A 21,247-nucleotide genomic window follows, 5' to 3' on the forward strand; every position below is an offset into this window, starting at 1 on the left:
AATTATAATACCCTTGGGTATTTGAACCTAAATTTTAGTACCATATTCGTATTCTACTCTCCAATACCTTTCATTTGATACCCATACTGTCCTTATCGGTCCACTTTGTTTTTGGGGTAACGGGGGAGGGTCCTACCGGTATCAACAAATTATAAAGCCTACTCCTCCTTTGTGATCATATTCGTAATCTACTCCCGGATACCTTTCATTTAAGTACCATTTTGTCATGATAGTCCAATAGGCTTATTTTAAGGGGGTTTTGGGTTTGGGGCCGCTCCCAAGCAGTAAATATGTTTGGGCGGTGCTGAGGGTTCTCAGTCACCAAGGAACAAATGTTTATGTCAGATTTTTGCTCTACTTTGAAATACCTTTCATTTGATTCCCATATTCCCCAAAGCGGTAAAAGTGTCTTGTTGAGTGGTGTTTTTGGCGGTGAAGGACCTTCCCGACACTTAGGGTAAATTTTTATGCCAAGTTCGTACTCCACTTTTAAATACCTTTCATTTGATACCTATATTGTCCCAATCGTCAGACATGTCCGTTCAGATGGGTTTTGGATGGGGCATCCCCCCCGGTTATTTGAACCTAAAATTGCATACCAATTTTATGTTTTTGGGGTACCATAAGGTGGCATTCAAAATTTCGTTTAAATCGGTGCACACATCTCCGAGGTCTGGCGTTTCTGAAAATGAAAGTAAGGGGGAGGGTCCGCCCCCTCTCCCGGTTCAGCCATTTTTGAGTTTATACGCAACAGACGAACAAACAAAGCGTATTTTTTCATATATAAAGGATTTCTTTTGGGGTTACTGTTTCTAAAGTTTCTGTGCTATAGGCAGTGGATCTGTATCCTTTTCATATGTGATGCATTTACGTTGTTAAAAGAAAGATTTTTAGATTTAATTTTTTTTATATAAAAATTTTTATTATTTTAAAGTTCGAAAGAACTATCAACAAAACATAACAAGCGTTGGTAACAAACGCGTCATCACAGTTTAAGCACGGTGGCTGACGACAACACGGCGAACAGTCTTGTATCTGTAACCGCCTTGGCTGGAAGCAGAGGCATAAGACTCAGCAGCAGCAGCTGGAGCAGAGTAAGATGGAGCAGAGTAGGATGGAGCTGGGGCAGCAGCGGGGGCAGAGTAGGATGGAGCTGGGGCAGCAGCAGGGGCGGAGTAAGATGGAGCTGGAGCAGCAGCTGGGGCGGAGTAGGAAGGAGCTGGGGCAGCAGCAGGGGCGGAGTAAGATGGAGCTGGGGCAGCAGCTGGGGCGGAGTAGGAAGGAGCTGGGGCAGCAGCTGGGGCGGAGTAGGAAGGAGCTGGTGCAGCAGCTGGGGCAGAGTAGGAAGGAGCTGGGGCAGCATGTGGAGCATCATACAAATGGTTGGGGGCAGAAGGAGCTGGGGCAGAGTAAGATGGAGCTGGAGCAGCAGCTGGGGCGGAGTAAGATGGAGCTGGGGCAGCGTAAGATGGAGCTGGGGCAGCAGCTGGGGCAGAGTAGGAAGGAGCTGGGGCAGCGTAAGATGGAGCTGGGGCAGCAGCTGGGGCAGAGTAGGAAGGAGCTGGGGCAGCAGCTGGGGCCGAGTAAGATGGGGCTGGAGCAGCAGCTGGGGCGGAGTAAGATGGAGCTGGGGCAGCATAGGATGGAGCTGGGGCAGCGTAGGATGGGGCTGGAGCAGCAGCTGGGGCAGAGTAGGATGGAGCGGGGGCAGAGTATGAAGGAGCTGAGTAAGATGGAGCTGGAGCAGCAGCTGGGGCCGAGTAAGATGGAGCTGGGGCAGCAGCTGGCTGTTGATAGTTGTAGCCTAATTCAGAGACATCAGCGTAGGCGCTGGCGCACAAGGCAAGGGCAACAATGAAGAATTTCTAAACGATAACCAAAAAAAAAAAAAACAAAGGCAAATTGTTAGCATTAGTTGAGAATCCATTAGGGTGGGGCGTTGTAGGCGAATTCATAATCACTTCATTTTCGTAAATCCTCTTCAATATGATGTTTTGTTTGTCTATTTGTTTTATTTTAGGGCTCTTACCATTTTCGTTTGTTATGCTTTAGCTCTGAATGCTTGCAAGTTAATGCTGTTGTCTCTCAATCAATAGGTTTATTTTATATGATTATCTGAAAACTGCCACCGTTGGCCAACATTGGCCCGGCATAATGAGATGAAACACTCGGCGCTAATCCAATAGACATTAGGCGGAAGTAGTGTAGTTTTTGTTTTATTTTAGTTTTATAGACCCGAAGAACACAAGATTTAATATATATTGTGACCAATAATTTATTAAACATCGATCGAGCAGATAATGTTGCGTCTGTTACACAAGCCGGCCCACCGCTAACCACATTTTCAAGATGGGCGGGTTCATTTGAAAATCTCATGCAAATGAGGATGAAGACCAACTTTGTCGCATAGACCTGAAAATTTTGGAAATCTATTCAGGGGACTAGCAACAACATTTCATAAATCATCATACTCGTATTTGGCTCAATTAATTGCAAACTCGAGTCTCGAGTTGTATGAGAACCGCATAGAGCTGATTATTTACTAATTAAGTGTCTGCGAGAGGCACCAACCTGAGCCTGTGATCTGGGATATCTATCTTCTGAGATAATAAGTCAATCTAACTTTGCCACCCTCTTCTACGAATGAGAAGCATTAGGCTTTTTTCCTCTTCAACGGTAATGGTATGCACCAAACCTGATTGCTATTCGATTCCAAGTAGGTGTGAAACCAAAAGTATAGTCTTGTTATGCATATTTTTGGTTTAAGCCTATTATATTTTTTGGTTTGACGACAACCTGTCTGTCAAATTAGGTTTTATGTTTGCCTTTTAATATTAATGTCGGTCAAATTTGTTATCTGCTGTGTAAAGGTGTTCGCGTTGTGGTTGGTGGTCTTTTTTCATGTCTATTTCCGAATTGTAGCCATAAAATGCAGCACGTTTTTGAATTTAGGATTATAAATCAACAAGGCAGGATAACCAACAACGACGATAAGTTTTCCAAGTGAAACTTAAATTTTTGATAAAGTCACGAATTCCCCCTAGGACGCATAGTTTTGGAGTTAAAGCCTTTTTAAAGTTTTCATAATTTCCATTTTTTCTGGATTTTCGACGCAATTTGGAAAATTTGGTGGAGTCACGGATTATGGCCCATTTCCGATACAGTATTTAAAAAGTATTCAGAGTGAAAATTCGGTTTTGGCTGGATTTTCGATAAAATTTTGAATTTTTTGATGGTGTCACGAATTGTGGCCCACTTCCCTCTAGGACGCATAGTTTAGGAGATACAGCACTTTTAAAGTTTTGAAAGTAAATCTTCGATTTAGGATGAGTTTTTGATGAAATAAAGAATATTTTTAGTCAGTCACGAATTATTTCCTTCTAGGATGCAGTTCCTTCAAGGACTCATAGTTAAGGAGATACAGCCATCTTAAAGATTTCAAAGTGAAAACGCGATTTGTGATGGTTTTTCGATTAAATTTTTAATTTTTTGATGGAATGGTGGAATCCCTTTGCGACGCATAGTTTACGAGATTCATCCCTTTTTAAGTTTTAAAAGTAAAAAGTAGATTTTTTATGATATATGGAAGTTTTTGATGGAGTCACCGATAATGGCCCATTTCCCTCTAGGACGCATTGTTTAGGAGATACAGCCATTTTAAAAGTATTCAGAGTGAAATTTCGGTTTTTTGCTGGATTTTCGATGAAATTTGGAATTTTTTGATGGTGTCACGAATTATGGCCCATTTCCCTCTAGGACCCATAGTTAAGGAGATACAGCCATTTTAAAGTTATAAAAGTGAAAATAAAATTTTGCTGGTTTTTCCATGGAATTTAGAATTTTTGATGGAGTCACGAATTGTGGCCAGGCGGAATCTTGGAAACCCACCACCACCGATTTTGCTAAAATATGGGAGCTATATCTGGTTGTAGACCGATTCGGACCGTATTTTCAGCCAAATCGGATAAAAATGGCGGCTTCCAGGGGCTCAAGAAGTCAAATCATGAGATTGGTTTATATGCGAGCTATCTCAGGTTATAGACCGATTTAGCACACAACCAGGCCGTATTTTGGGAACCCACCACCTGGCTTCTGGTAAAATATGGGAGCTATATCTGGTTATAGACTGATTCGAACGGTACTTAGCACAATTGTTGAGAGTCATAACGGAATACTTTGTGCAAAAATTCAGCCACATTGGATAAAAATGGCGGCTTCCATGGGCTCATGAAGTCAAATCCCGAGATCGGTTTATATGGGAGCTATATCAGGTTATAGACCGAGGTAGGCCCTACTTAGCACATTTGTTGAAGTCATAACACAACACTACGTCCAAAATTTCAGCCAAATCGGATGAAAAGTTTTGCTTCCAGGGGCCTAAAGAAGTCAAATCGGTAGATTGGTTTATATGGGAGCAATATCAGGATCTTGACCTATTTGGACGGTACGTGGCACAGTTGTTGTAAGTCACAGCAGAACACTATGTTCAAAATTTCAGCCAATTCGGACAAATTGGGGTTTCCAGGGGCCTGAAGAAGACAAATCGGGCGATAGGTATATATGGAAGCTATTTCCAAAACTGATCCGATATGGCCCATTTGCAACTTTCAGCGAACTACATCGATATTAAGTGTTTAGTGTTTCCCAAACATCCCATTACGGAACAAATTAACTTCTCACAATATCGATTGAGTGCTGCCCGTTTCAAATTTAAGCTCAATGATAAGGGGATCTCCTGTTTGATGCCGAGTCCGAACGGCGTGCCACTGAAAAGTACAAAAGTCACAAATGTCACCAGCATTTGGTGAGGGGATAACCACCGCTGAAAAATATTTTAAGGTGTTCTCGCCGGCAGTATTTGAACCCCGGCGTTTGGGCACGATAGGCGGGCATGTTAACCTATGCACCACGATATTAGGTATCTGTGCAGAATTCCAACCTGCTAGCTTTACGCGTTCGACCGCTTTCGTGATTTCGACAGACGGACGGACGGACATGGCTAGATCGACTCAGGATGTCGAGAGGATTGGGTCCTAGGTCAATATTTCGAGGTGTTACAAACAGAATGGCTGACTTCAGCCAATTCGGACAAATTGCGATTTCCAGGGGCTCAAGAAGTCAACTCGGGTGATCGGTATATATGGAAGCCATATCAGGATCTTGACCTATTTGGACGATACGTGGCACAGTTGTTGTAAGTCATAGCAGAACATTATGTGCAACATGTCGGCCAAATCGGACAAATTGGGCTTTCCAGGGGCCTTAAGAAGTCAAATCAGGCGATCGGTATATATGGAAGCTATTTCCAAAACTGATCCGATATGGCCCATTTGCAACTTTCAGCGACCTACATCGATATTAAGTATCTGTGCAAAATTCGAACCTGCTAGCTTTACGCGTTCGACCGCTTTCGTGATTTCGACAGACGGACGGACGGACATGGCTAGATCGACTCAGGATATCGAGAGGATTGGGTCCTAGGTCAATATTTCGAGGTGTTACAAACAGAATGGAAGCCATATCAGGATCTTGACCTATTTGGACGGTACGTGGCACAGTTGCTGTAGGTCATAGCAGAACACTATGGGCAAAATTTCAACCAAATCGGTCAAATTGCGGTTTCCAGGGGCTCAAGAAGTCAACTCGGGTGATCGGTATATATGGAAGCTATAGCCAAAATCTGAACCGATATGGCCCATTTGCAACCTTCAAGGCGTAAAGTTCTGCCGGGCCGAATTTTGGATACCCACCACCTCGGATATATGTGTAAACCAACTTGCGTCATAATCCGGTGAAGAATGCACAATTTATGCCCTCATAGCAGCTATATCGAAAAATGCTCTGATTTGGACCAAAATCAGCACTGACATTAAGTCGTCCAACAATTAAAGTCATTGTTCAATTTTGTAGTACAAAATTTTGGTGTTTTCGGTAGCTTTATCCAAATATAGACCGAACTGAAGCATATACTGCACGGATGTCGAAAAACCTAACATAAGTGACTGTGTCGAATTTCAGCGAAATGGGATTATAAATGCGCCTTTTATGGCGACAAGACTTTGAATCGAGGGATCGGTCTATATGACAGCTATATGCAAATCTGAAAGGATCTGGACCAACTTGAAAAGGAATATCGAAGGACCTAACACAACTCACCTTCCCAAATTCGGGAACATCGAACAATGGATGCGCCTTATATGGGCCCAAATCCTTATATCGAGAGATCGGTCTATATGGCAGCTATACGCAAATCTGGACCAATCTGGGCCAACCTGAAGAGGGATATCGAAGGACGTAACACAACTCACTGTTCCAAATTTCGGCGACATCGAACAATAAATGCGTCATTTATAGGCCCAAAACCTTAAATCGAGAGATCGGTCTATATGGCAGCTATATCCAAATCTGGAACGATCTGGACCAAACTTAAGAAGGATGTCGAAGGGCTTTACACAGCTCACTGTCCCAAATTTCGGCGACATCGGACAATAAATGCCTCTTTTATGGGCCCAAGACCTTCAATTGAGAGATCGGTCTATAGTGCAGCTTTACCCAAATCTGGACCGATCTGGACCAAATTTAACAACGATGTCAAAGGGCTTTACACAGCTCACTGTCCCAGCTTTCGGCGACATCGGACAATAAATGGCTCTTTTATGGGCCCAAGACCTTAAATCGAGAGATCGGTCTATATGGCAGCTATATCCAATTCTGGACCGAGCCGTGTCCGTCCGTCTGTCTGTCGAAAGCACGCTAACTTCCGAAGGAATAAAGCTAGCCGCTTAAAATTTTGCACAAATACTTCTTATTAGTGTAGGTCGGTTGGTATTGTAAATGGGCCATATCGGTCCACATTTTGATATAGCTACCATATAAACCGATCTTGGGTCTTGACTTCTTGGGCCTCTAGAGTGCGCAATTCTTATCCAATTGGAATGAAATTTTGCACGACGTGTTTTGTTATGATATCCTAAAAGTGTGCCAAGTATGGTTCAAATCGGTCCATGACCTGATATAGCTGGCATATAAACCGATCTTGGGTCTTGACTTCTTAAGCCTCCGATTGGAATGAAATTTTGCACGACGTATTTTGTTTTGTTATCCAACAACTGTGCTAAGTTAGGTTCAAATCGGTCCATAATCTGATCTAGCTGTCATATAAACTGATCTGGGGACTTGACTTCTTGAGCCTCTAGAGTGCACAATTCTCTCCGATTGAAATGAAATTTTGAACGAAGTATTTTGTTATGATACCCAACAACTATGCTAAGTTAGGTTCAAATCGGTCAATAACTCTTGGGTCTTGACTTCTTGAGCCTCTAGAGTGCGCAATTTTTATCCGATTGGAATGAAATTTTGCACGACGTATTTTGTTTTGTTATCCAACAACTGTGCCAAGTATGGTTCATATCGGTCCATGAGCTGATATAGCTGTCATATAAACCGATCTTGGATCTTGACTTCTTGAGCCTCTAGAGTGCGCAATTCTTATCCGATTGGAATGAAATTTTGCACGACGTGTTTTGTTATGATATCCAACAACTGTGCCAAGTATGGTTCAAATCGGTCTATAACCTGCTATAGCTGCCATATAAACCGATCTTGGGTCTTGACTTCTTGAGCCTCTAGAGTGCGCAATTCTTATCCAATTGGAATGAAATTTTGCACGACTTGTTTTGTTATGATATCCAACAACTGTGCCAAGTATGGTTCAAAATCGGTTCATGACCTGATATAGCTGTTATATAAACCGATCTTGGGTGTTGACCTCTTGAGCCTCTAGAGGGCGCAATTCTCTCCGATTGGAATGAAATTTTGCACGACGTGTTTTGTTATGATATCCAACAACTGTGCCAGGTATAGTTCAAATCAAAGAAAAAGAACTCGACAATTGCCAGCCATGGTGGAGGGTATATAAGATTCGGCCCGGCCGAACTTCGCACGCTTTTACTTGTTTTTTAATTGCATTGTCAAAATAATTTCACTTTTATGGCTGCTTCTAAGCTGCTTCTTAGCCCCATGGTTGTGTTTAATTTTTGTTTCCTTTTTTACACATTTGGTTTGCATTTAAAAAAATATAAAAATTTTATTTATCTAACGTGTCCCATTGGGGGTAGACATACAGACTCACAGCAACTTTTGACATTTGCATATGACTTTATAAATATTCAGTGACACGAACGACATCGAACTGAATCAAAACTTAATTTTGACTTGATTCACTACTTTTTGAAGTTCATGATATTGATATGAGATGTTTAATTGTGCCTGCTGCAAAAAAAGCTGCCTCCAAGATTGACCAGATGGGTTACAGTTATCGATATTTCTTTTGTTTAACAAACTTTGTGTTTGAATGCTTTCGTGAGTAACAACAGAAACACTTTTTATGCTTTATTAAATATTTTATGCATAATTATTAATTTTTTTTCTTAACTAATGATCGATTAGGGTTTTTATATATAAAATAAATATAAAAAAAAAATAATATTTTGACTAAATATAGCGGAGTACCTCGAAAACCTGGTTTGGTGTGAGTTATTGGATTAACTGTAATATGAGCTATTCCATAAATAATTAGCTAAAGTTTATGTATTAGTTATAGTTAGCACCATAAATATGCAATAAATCCTTAAAAAAAAACTAAATAATTCCAAAAAAACGTGTTTTTTTTGCTTTCTATAGAGCATTAAGAGAGTTATACCCACCACCGAAGGATGGGGATATATTCATTTTGTCATTCCGTTTGCAACACATCGAAATATCCATTTCCGAACCTATAAAGTGTAAAAATTCTTGATCAGCGTAAAAATCCAAGACGATATAGCCATGTCCGTCCGTCCGGCTGTCTGTTGAAATCACGCTACAGTCTTTAAAAATGGAGGTATTGAGCTGAAATGTTGCACAGATTCTTTTTTATACCCTCCACCATAGGATGGGGGTATACTAATTTTGTCATTCTATTTGTAACTAATCGAAATATTCGTCCGAGACCCCATAAAGATCTAGCCATGTCCGTCCGTCCGTCTGTCTGTCTGTCGAAAGCACGCTAATTATCGAAGGAGTAAAGCTGGCCGCTTGAAATTTTGCACAAATACTTCTTATTAGTGTAGGTCGGTTGGGATTGTAAATGGGCGATATCGGTCCATGTTTTGATATAGCTGCCATATAAACCGATCTTGGGTCTTGACTTTTTGAGCCTATAGAGGGCGCAATTATTACCCGATTGGAATGAAATTTTAAATGACGTGTTTTGCTATGACTTTTAACAACTGTTCCAAATAAGGTTCAAATCGGTCTATAACCTGATATAGCTGTCGTATAAACCGATCTTGGGTCTTGAATTCTCGAGTCCCTAGAGGTCGCAATTCTTATTCGATTGGATTGAAATTTTGCACAACGTGTTTTGTTATGGTATCTAACAATTGTGCCAAGTATGGTTCAAATCGGTTCATAACCTGATATAGCTGCCATATAAACCGATCTGGGGACTGACTTCTTGAGCCTCTAGAGTGCGCAATTCTCTCCGATTGGAATGAAATTTTGCACGAAGTATTTTGTTTAATATCCAACAACTGTGCTAAGTTAAGTTCAAGTCGGTCAATAACCTGATATAGCTGCTATATAAATCTTGCGTCTTGACTTCTTGAGCCTCTAGAGTGCGCAATTATTATCCGATTTGGCTGAAATTTTGTACAATGACTTCTCCTATGACCTTTAATATATGTGTCAAATATGGTCTGAATCGGTCTATAGTCTTATACATGTCCCCTTTACACCGATCTCCCTATATTACTTCTTGAGCCATTAGAGGGCGCAATTCTTATCCGCTTTGGCTGAAATTTTCCGTGACCTGTTTTATTGTGACTTCCAGCAACTGTGCCAAATATGGTTCCAATCGGTTTATAACTTGGTATAGCTGTCATATAAACCGATCTGGGATCTTGATTTCGTGAGCCTCTAGAGGGCGCATGGTGGTGGGTATACAAGATTCGGCTCGGCCGAACTTATTACGCTTTTACTTGTTTTTTTATTTTTGTTTTTATGTCTTCTACCATAGGATGGTGGAAACACAATATTTGTCCAACAGTTAAGGATATCTGCTTGAAATTTTGCACAGGGACTTGCTATTAGTGTAGATCGGCTGATGTTGTAAATGGGCCATTTCGGCTCCGGTTTTGATTAAACTGCCATATAAACCGTCATTGTAGCTTGACTTCGTGTAGCTTAACTTATCCGCTTAATTCTTATCCGATTTTAGTGAATTTTTGCATGAATTCCTTTTACATGAAGACTTTTAACAACTGTGCTAAATATGTTTCATATCGGTTCATAACATGATATTCATATCTGCCATACAAACCAATCTTGGATCTTGATTTCTTGAGCCTCTGAAGTCTTTTGTTTTGACTTCCAACAACTATGCCAAGTACGGTTGAAATTAGTTAATAACTTGATATAGCTCCCATATAAACCGATCTCACAATTATTCTTATTCAGCCTATAGAGGGCGCTGTAGTTATGCTATTTGATAAGATACTAGATAAGACTTAAACGATTATCAATTAATAATATTTTTTTCTTTTTTTTTTGCAGTTATGGAAAATCACCCAACTACCTGTAAGTACGAATATGATAAAAACTTTTTTTTTTTAATTTAACGTAATCTATAGTCTTATAGTTTTTTTGTAATAATCAGATATTGTCTGTCTTATCAATGAAGCAAACAGTTCGTGGTATAGTCTCGTAGTTTTTCAAAAGTTTATATCAACCTGCTGCAAATATTTTTTATGTTAATTATCCACTGATTGCTAAGATTTTCGCACTACCCCTAATAATTATTTATCAATGCATCATGGATCCTAATCATTTATGTCCGGGCTCTTGCAACAAAAAAAAAAAAAATACTGTAATTCATTTGATATCACTCTTTGGTTTTCTCGTTTAGCCCGCCAAAAAACGTCAATTGGCCATATAACCTTCAGTCAATGCTTGGCGAATTTTTGAATTTTGGTGAACGGATCACCGACTGCTATGAGTATTGCACATTTTTTCTATCAAAGACAAAAGCTGCGTGTGCGCCTCCTCATAAAAGGTCATTACTCGTGTGTTCAAATCAAATTTTAATATGCAGTAGCAATATCGAATTTATTTCAGCTTCTTTTACTCGTGTCTTCATTGTTGTAGCTGTATTGTCTGATATCATATTAAAATGATATCTATTTTTAAGATAGCCAATTTGCTACCCTTGCACGATGAGAGCAAGCACCAGTTCAAATTTCAAAGCCCATTGTGAACCTCTCCTAATTTAATATTCCACGAAATGAGTTTTTTTTTTTCTTAAATATGCGATATCGACAAATTAACTGCAATAAAGAAAACTTAATTAAAATGTATTAGCTAAACGATTTATAAATTGCTAATATTAGCCATAATCTGGGTAGTCTTAAGCCCAAACAGCAGCAAGTTTTTTTTTCGTTAATTTTGATTTACATTTAAAATTGAAATAGAAAAATTAGTTGCTGTGTAGGAAATTGGGTATATTAGTTGGATTTTGTTTGTTAATGTTGCCCTACGAGTATAAATAGATTCCAAAAAAAGTTTCTGCAAAAACTTTATTTTCCTTGAAAAACGCTTTGAAATTAAATTTTCCATAAAATGAAAACCTAACCCTCGCTCTATATTTTTGTATACACAGATTAAAATAATTTTGAAAAACAACAACTTTTGTCGTAAAACCGACAACGAAATTTGTTAATTTTCCTGCAACAACTTGTATTGAATCTCAACGACCCAAAGTATAAATTTGTTGTTGAAAGGCACTCCCCTTTATTAAAACATGAACCGATACGGCCCATTTACAATCCCAACCGACCTACACTTATAGGAGGTATTTGTGCAAAATTTCAAGTGCCTAGCTTTACTTCCTCAAAATTTAGCGTGCTTTCCCTAGATACACAGACAGACAGACGGAGGGACATGGCTAGATCGACTGAAAATGTCAAACGATCAGGAATATATACACTTTATGGGATCTTAGATCAATACTTCATGGTGTTACAAACGGAATAGCGAAGTTAGTATCCTATGATGGAGGGTATAAAAAATAAAATTTTTTTGGCCGGCCCGGGGATTCGAACTTTGGTTTGCAAGTCATGAATGGCATGAGAATTTGGTGCGCTATATGGTAGTACACATTTTTTAACAACTACCTGAACTAAAGAATTAGTTAGACTCTTGAGATTTGGATATAAACCAATCTTAGGGCACAGATCTCTGGAGATCGCCTGTCGCGCCAGCACCATGCATATAGTAAAGGCAAATCCACTGAAAAAGCCCTTCACGACCTATTCGGCTACATTGAGGGTTCTCTCACTGGCAAGGAATATACAATGGTAGCACTTCTTGACATTCAAGGAGCTTTCAATAATGTAGAAACCGACATCGATGCCATGAAAGAGTTGGAGTTTCTAGGCATCAACTCTGCCGTAAGAAAGTTTATTAATAAATTATTTACTAAAAGATACTGTAGATCTAAATAAAATGAATATTTAGCGCAGGGACACCTCAAGGAGGTGTTCCGTCTCCTCTACTTTGGAATATAGCCATTAACAATATATTATTGTCTTTGGAAGAAAAAGGCTTAAAAGTTGTCGCGTATGCTGATACGTGGCAATTGCGGTTAGGGGAAAGTTTCCCAACACCCTTATACTTCAGGAAGCTCTACGTTTAACAGCGAAGTGGACTACCGAAAATGGTCTAGGCGTAAATCCCTTTAAGACAGAAGTAGTTCTTTTCTGCAGGAGATATAAATTAACTACAGTGGCACTTGTCTTCTTGGGAGAACAGAATGTTCCATTTACAGAAAGAGCAAAATCTGGGTGTTTTGCTGCACAGGAAATTGAACTTCAAAGCCAACATTTTGGATAGGACAAGAAAGGAAACTCTTGCGCTATACACTTGCAAGAGAGCCATTGGCTAAAGTTGGGGGTTTAGACCACGCGTCATGCACTGGGTATGTACTGCAGTTGTCAGACCTATAATGCTATATGGTGTTGTGGTCTGGTGGACGGCGCTTCAAAAGTCCACCTATTGTTCAATTACGGCAAGCTGGAGATCTGTAGATCTACAATGAATATTTAGCGCAGGGACACCTCAAGGAGGTGTTCCGTCTCATCTACTTTGGAATATAGCCATTAATAATATATTATTGTCCTTGGAAGGAAAAGGTGCAAAAGTGATCGCGTATGCTGATGACGTGGCAATTGCGATTAGGGGAAAGAGATTTACTCCAGGAATCTCTACATGCAACGGGGAAGTGGACTACCGAAAATGGTCTAGGCGTAAATCGGTGTAAGACAGAAGTAGTTCTTTTCAGCAGGAGATGCAAGTTGCCTATAGTGGCACCTGTCTCCTTGGGAGAAGAGAATGTTCCATTTAGAGAAAGCGCAAAATATCTAGGTGTTTTGCTGGACAGGAAATTGAACTTCAAATCCTACATTTTGGAAAGGGCAAGAAGGGCAACACCTGCAAGAGAGTCATTGGCAAAAGTTGGGGGCTTAGACCGCCATTCGGTATATACTGCAGTTTTCAAACCTATAATGCTATATGGTGCTGGGGTCTGGTGGACGGCGCTTCAAAAGTCCACCTACTGTTCAATACTCAACCGGATCCAAAGGATGGCTTGTTGTTGTTGTTCTTGTTATAGAAGTTTATTGTGTTCTATCTTTCGTCTGCTTGATTCTGTTGAGTGTCAAGATCCAGAAACTCTGCGACTAAGATAGGCTGCGCCCACAGGGATCTGGGTCTGAGTCGAGTGGGTCTGGCCGGGCAGTTAAACAGGTGACGTGTATCGTGCGGTCCCTGGTTACAATCGGGACATACATCTTGCACGTCGGCATCAATCCTTGTTCTGTAGGAGTTGAGGCGGCTGCATCTGCCGGATCGTAATTAAGCCAGAACTACTCTGGTTTGCCAGGGGGAAGTCGATTTCTTCAGGTGCAATGGGAGGCGGTCGTTCTCCAAGGACTGCTTGTTTGTGCATCACAGCCGCACTTAGGATGACACCATCTAATGCACTGAATTTAATGCTGCATCTAATGCCTCTGGACATTGTGGCGAGACATTGAGGACGTCGAAGAAGAAGAGACTATAGAACATCTGCTGTATATGTGTACCGCACTAGCAGTCAGTAGGAGTTTCACTTTACGTTCTCATTTCTTCGATTACTTGTCTGATTTAGCGGATGTGAATATTCGCTTGTTTTTGGGCTTTTTATGTAACTTAAGTTGGAGGCCATCTTGGCGCAAAGGTTAGCATATCCGCCTTTAACGTTGAACGCCGGGGTTTAAATAGTAGCGAGAACATCAGATAATAAATTTTTAGAGCAACTGCTGTCCTTCTACTGTTGGCGACATTTGTGGGTTATTTAGCCAACTAAAACTGCGTAATGCGTAATGAGCTGTCGCCCTGCGGCGTGCCGCATTTTTAAAAATTCCAGTCCTTTGAATGGTACTTGAATTGGCATGGACAGAAAATTTGTCCCATTAGCCAAACTGAGAATAGATGTTTCAGCGCCTCGATTTTCCGTGCTCCTTCTCGTATCCCTAACACCAAGTCTTGGGATGTCTTTCGCCACTTGTTCTTCTCAACCGTGTCGGTTTACGTGTACGAAACTGTTCGCCTCCAAAAGTCTTCTTCGCTGGAGTTTTTTCTTTCATTCCGACAACCTAACGCAACCGTTGCACTTTGATACCTCTAACTATACAAACGTCGCACAGTGGGATAGTCTTGAGAAAAAAATAGTGAAAAATATGCCATTTGAGAACGAATAAAAATAATTCCTGAGGTGTTATCGAGATAATGTACAAAATTTCTAGGTCTAAGGTTATCCGGATGCTTCTTGGCAGGGCCCTAAAGCAGGTAACTTTGGCATTTCGAAAGCTTGTTTAGGCCGCCAAATCTTCATTTGTGGTTCGATTTCCGCAATTCTTTTCATACACTCCACCATGGGATGGGGGTATACTAATTTCGTCATTCCGTTTGTAACACATCGAAATATTCATCTGAGACCCAACAAAGTATTGATATTCTTGATTGTCTTGACATCCAAAGTAGATTTAGTCAAGTCGGTCCCTCTGTCCCCCTGTTGAAAGCATGATAACTTTCGAACGAATAAAGCTAGGCGTTGGAAATTTTTCACAATTCTTATCCAATTCGGCTGAAATTTTGCATGAAGTCTTTTGTTTTGACTTCCAACAAATATGCCAAGTATAGTCAAAATTGGGTCTTTACCTGATATAGCTCCCATATAAACCGATCTCCATATTATACTTCTTGAGCCTTGAGCCAATTTACGTAAAATTTTGTGCAACGTCTTCTCCTATGGCCTTCCACATGTGTGCCAAATATGACCTGAATCGGTTCATAATCTGATATAGCTACCATATAAACCGATATCCCGATATTACTTCTTGAACCCCTGTAGGGCACAATTAAGCTCTAGTCTAGTCTTAGACATACTCCAGTATATGTCTTTCAACCGATATGGCCTTTTTTGGCTATAGCAGTCCGAACTTTACAAAATTTTGTGTGTGGTGTTCGATTTGACTTCTCCGATATTGGTCCAGGTTTGGATATGTGTTTCCCTATACATCTTTTATCTGATATGCACTTTTATGGCAATGTAGCCATATTTTGTTAGGCTCACTGTAAAATTTTACTGTTCTCGCATCTGCTTAATAATAGTAGGCAGATAATGATAAGGGGCCTTCTATTTAAAGCCCTGTCCGAACGATGTGGAGCAGTGCGACACCTCTTTGGAGAGAAGTTTTTATAGGGCATAGTATCTCACAAATGTTGCCACCATTTGTAGATTTAAACCACCTATAAAAATGTTGAATACTCACCATGATAGGATGTGGGTATACTAATCTAGTAAATCCGTTTGTAACACCTCGAAATGTTCGTCTAAGACCCCATAAGGTATCTATATTCTTAAATGTCTCGAAATTCTTATTCGATCTAGCCATGTCCGTCCGTCCGTCTGTAGACTCCAATGTAAATGCCATATTCATATTCTACTCTCCAATACCTTTGATTTGATACCTATATTGTCCCGATCGGTCCACTTTTGATTGTGGTTTGTGTTTTTGGTATAAGGGGGAGGGTCCGTCCCCCTTCCGATAGCGACAAATTATTTGCCCTATGTTTGCTTCCAGACCAACCTACACAATAAGCGAAAGTTTCGAGAAATTCGGTTTTGCCATTTTTCAGTCTATACGGAACAAACAATCCGAGTCCCATATATCCGTGATTGGCTAATGTACCCCTTTTCGGGCGTTTTTGCGGAGGTGGGTTGCCCCCCCTACTTCGACATGAATTTGTATGCCAGATTCGTTATCTACTCCCGCATACTTTTCATTTGATACCCATATTGTCCTTATCGGTCCTCTTTAGATTTTGGGTGGTGTTTTTGGAGTAACGGGGGAGGGTCCGTCCCCTTCCGTTATTAATAACTTATGAGGCCTATTCCTACTTCCTGACCATATTCGTCTATCTACTCCCGAAAACCTTTCATTTGAGTCCCATATTGCCATGATCGTCATTTAAACCTATTTTAAGGGGTTTTGGGGCTGGGCGGACCCCCAGGTACTTGGACCCAACTTTTATTATGAAATTCGTATTCTACTCTTGAATACCTTTCATTTGAATCCCATGTTGTTGCGATCGGTCCACTTTTATTTTTGGTTAGTACTTTTGGGGTAAGGGGGAGGGTCCGATATCAAAAAATTACATAGCCTATGTTTTCTTCCAGACCAACCTACACAATCTGTGAAAATTTCATGGAAATCGGTTCAGCCGTTTTTGAGTCTATACTCAAATTGAATTTTATATGGGCCTATCTCTTTTCCTTTTGGGTGCTACAAACAAATGCACAAAGTGGTAGGGGGTGTAGGGTGTAAAACGGCAATGGGTCAAATACTTTCTCGTACCAATTCAATAGGTTTATGCCTGCAACATCTTCCAATGCCTGAGAGTATCATATTAACTGAGCCAAGGAAGTTTTCTGGAGGCCACCGTAGCGCAGAGGTTAGCATGTCCGCCTATGACGCTGAACGCCTGGGTTCGAATCCTGGCGAGACCATTGGAAAAAAATTTTCAGCGGTGGTTTCCCCCATTTCCATAAATGCTTTAAACAGGCTCACACTTATGAGACTCCCACAATGGCGCTTAAAGTGCCACCAAAGACATTGTCGCCTCTGTTATTATTTCACTGACCTTGACTCGTATTTCGGGGTCACAACCAGCAAACTAATTTGCGAAATTATAACGCGAGCTCAAATCATGCGGATGTCTGTCCATTTGTCCGTCTGTTGGCGCATGTCTTCAAAATCGTGAAATCGTAACAGCTGTGGCAGGGCTAAGCAAACAAATTTGTAATGCCACACACAAAAGCAGGCGTACCAGAGTGATAGATGATGAACGAGAATATTTCGAGTATTTAAATGATGCGAACATTTTATCACCTCTGCTTTGGCGAGGCAGCCGTTGAAGACAACGGGTCGTCGCATTAAAGCGGATAACAAAACGAGAAGGCATTGTGTTAAAGCTGTATAACTACGACTTTGTTGAGGCTATTTTGACCAATTAATCATTTTCGTGGCAAAAAGCTGCCTAAGCAGTGACATCAGATACCCATCTAGGGTCAAATGCGTAAAACCGAGTAGAGATGACAACAGACTTTGAGCGAGACTAAGATAAAGAACAAATAAAAGTGCGTTAAGTTTGGCCGGGCCGAAACTTATGTACTCTTCACCATTTGAGAATGAATTTTTCAAATATTTATCGGATAGATGTACAAATACAGATGGACCATACTTCGCATGACTCTTAAGAGTCATAAAAAATATTACGTTCTAAATTTCAGCCAAATACTGGCGCCCTTAGGAGGCTCAAGAAGTCAAATCGGACGAATGGTTTATGTGGGAGATATATCAGGTTATAAACCTATTTGGACTTTACTTGGCATGGCTGTTAGAACCCGTGGCAAAACTTTAAATTGGGTGGTAATTACTTTACTTTAATTGGCTATGACAGATTATTTGTTCCACTAGCCGAACGCAGAATAGCGTTCCAAGCGCCTCGATCTTCTGTGATCATTTTAAAATCTTTGACACCAAGTTTCTAGGTGTGTCCCACCACTTGATCTTTCCATCGGGCTTTTGGTCTTCCCGGTTTGCTTGTACCACGGTGTTTCCCTTCAAAGACTTCTTTGCTGGAGCTTCTCCAACCCATTCTGACAACATAGGAATAGCTTTCCAAGCGCCTCAATCTTCTGCGCTCATTCTAAAATCTTTGACACCAATTTTCTAGGTGTCTCCCACCACTTGATCTTTCCATCGGGCTTTTGGTCGTGCCGGTTTCCCTGTACCACGGTGTTTGCCTTCAAAAGACTTCTTTGCTGGAGCTTCCCCAACCCATTCTGACAACATGACCTAGCCAACGTAGCCGTTGCAGTTTGATGCGTGTAACTATGCTATCGTCGTCATGCAGCTCATACAGTTAGTGGTTCATACGTCGCCTATATTCTCCATTAACGCAAACTGGTCCATATATATTTTACGAAGAATCATTCTCTCAAATACTCCAAGTACTGCCTCATCAGCTTTCACAAGTACCCATGATTTCACATGTACCCATGCTCGCGGTTCATACGTCGCCTATATTCTCCATTTACGCAAACTGGTCCATATATTTTATGAAGAATCTTTCTCTCAAGTACTCCAAGTACTCCCTCATCTGCTTTCACAAGCACCCATGCCTCAGAACCATATAACAGCAAGGGTAGTTTCAGTGTCTGGTATAGTGTAATCTTCGTCTGTCGAGAGGTGGCCTTGTGTCTAAACTGCTTAATTGGTCCAAAGTAGCATATGTTTGCCAGTATTATTCTTCCTTCGCTTAATCTCAAAACTGGTGTCATTCGTTTCGGTTACGGCATTGCCGAGGTAGATAAAGTTACTGACTGTCTCAAAGTTGTGATTCCCAACTTTCTCCATTTTCTTCATCTGCTCGGTTGTGCAAGGCTTTTTTGGGAGTTGAAACCATCCATTTCATCTAATTTCCATTTACTGCCAGACCGATTTTCACTGACTCTCAAAGGCTGCAGTTACTACTTCCGGTGACCGACCTATGATATCGACATCGTCGGCATAGGCGAGTAGCATGTGCTCTCTTGTGATTAGTGTGCCAAATCTATTCACATCTGCCTCTCGTATAATCTTCTCCAGCAGTATATTAAAGAGATCACACGATAGGCTGTCTCCTTGTCTGAAATCTCGTTTGGTATTAAATTGTTCCGAGAGATTTTTTCCTATTCTTACTGAGGAGCGCGTATCAGCAAGTGTCATCCTGCAGAGTCTTATAAATTTTGCAGGGATACCAAACTCAGACATGGCTTGAAATACCTTTGAACGTAAAGGGGTATCAAAGGCGGCTTTGTAGTCAACAAAGAGATGGCAGGTGTTGATTTGTCCTTCTCGAGTCTTTTCCAGGATTTGGCGCTGTGTGAATATCTGGTCTAGGGTGGATTTACCAGGTCTAAAGCCGCATTGATAGGGCCCAATTATCTCATTGACTTTCACACAGTACGTACGAGAGTATCTTGTATGCGATGGAGAGGAGACTTATTCCTCTGTAGTGGGCACATTCCGTCTTGTCTCCTTTCTTGTGTACGGAACATAGTATGCTGAGGTTCCAATCATCGGGTATGCGTTCTTCTAGCCAGATTGTGCAGATAAGCTGATGCATACGCCTTATCAGCGTGTCGCCTCCGGTCTTAAATAGTTCAGAGCGTAACTCGTCGGCTCCTGCTGCCTTGTTATTCTTTAGTCGGGTCACTGCTACTTGGACCTCATTCTGACTAGGAGGTAAACATTCTATACCATCATCAGGAATTGGTTCTGCGGTATCCTCTTCGCCGCCAACATCGGACACTAGCAGTTGGGTAAAATGTTCTTTCCATATCCTCAGCATGTTATCTGTGTCAGTTACCAGATTTCCTTCTTTGTCTCTGCAGGAGGATGTGCCTGCACCAAAGCCATCGGTTTGATGTTTAATTCTTTGGTAGAATTTCCGGACTGCATTGTGACTCCTGTACCTCTCAATTCCTCTGTAGATGGCACGGGACATAGTATGCTGAGGTTCCAATCTTCGGTTATGCGTTCTTCTAGTCAGATTGCGCAGATAAGCTGATGCATACGACTTCTAAGCGTATCGCCTCTGGTCTTAAATAGTTAAGCGCGTAACTCGTCGGCTCCTGCTGCCTTGTTATTCTTTAGTCGGGTCACTGCTACTTGGACCTCATTCTGACTAGGAGGTAAACATTCTATACCATCATCAGGAATTGGTTCTGCGGTATCCTCTTCGCCGCCAACATCGGACACTAGCAGTTGGCTAAAATGTTCTTTCCATATCCTCAGCATGTTGTCTGTGTCAGTTACCAGATTCCCTTCTTTGTCTCTGCAGGAGGATGTGCCTGCACCAAAGCCATCGGTTTGGTGTTTAAATCTTTGGTAGAATTTCCGGACTTCATTCTGACTCCTGTACATCTCAATTCGCTCGCACTCACGTCTTTCCATTTCCTTTTTCTTTCTGCGGAATAGACGTATCTCCTCTCTCCTTTTCTCCCGATACCTCTCCTTCATCTGGCGCGTTGCTACTGATTGCAGGGTTACTCTATATGCCGCATTCTTGGCTTCAATAGCATCTCAACACTTGGTCTTACCATGGGCTTCTTGGAGGATTCTTGCGGTACGGATTTCGCGTCATTTTCCATGGAGTGGGTAATAGTTTGCCACTGCGCCATTATATCATCGGAACAAGGAGTGCTTTCATCAAGCAGTTGGGTCAGTCGAGTGGAGTATGCCGCTGCCATTTGTTGTGTTTGCAGCTTTTCAATGTCCAGCTTCCGTGTCAGTGTCAGATCGTACTTTCCTCGCCATGTTCAAACGAGTGCGAACTTTTGCTGCAACAAGGTAATGATCCCAATCTATATTCGCTCCACGGATCGATCGTACATCTAACACGCTGGATGAATGCCTTCCATCTATCACAACGTGATCAATTTGGTTTCTCATGTTTTGATCGGGTGACAGCCATGTGGTTTTGTAAATATCTTTATATTGAAATCTGATGCTACTAACTGCCATGGTTTTTGCCGCGGCGAAATCTATCAGCCTCAACCCATTAC

General features: G+C 41.2%; 1 protein-coding gene across 1 annotated transcript; it reads right to left on the reverse strand.

Moving 5' to 3' along the window:
* Window positions 1–992: 992 nt before the first annotated feature.
* Window positions 993–20,833, reverse strand: LOC106094302 (uncharacterized). The gene is made up of 2 exons (XM_059368813.1): window positions 20,783–20,833; window positions 993–1,865 (listed from the first exon to the last, which is right to left on the reverse strand). The coding sequence occupies exons 1-2, from the start codon at window positions 20,831–20,833 to the stop codon at window positions 993–995; spliced, it is 924 nt and encodes a 307-aa protein (XP_059224796.1).
* Window positions 20,834–21,247: the final 414 nt, after the last annotated feature.

The sequence above is a fragment of the Stomoxys calcitrans genome, chromosome 1, assembly GCF_963082655.1.
Source record: "Stomoxys calcitrans chromosome 1, idStoCalc2.1, whole genome shotgun sequence".
Classification (NCBI taxonomy): Eukaryota; Metazoa; Arthropoda; class Insecta; order Diptera; family Muscidae; genus Stomoxys; species Stomoxys calcitrans.

Coding starts and splice junctions, on each gene's coding strand:
- LOC106094302 (XM_059368813.1), bottom strand. CDS start 20,833: ATGGAAAATGACGCGAAATCCGTACCGCAAGAATCCTCCAAGAAGCCC. Junction 1,866..20,782: donor AATCCTCCAAGAAGCCCATG/GTAAGACCAAGT, acceptor GTTATCGTTTAG/AAATTCTTCATTGTTGCCCT.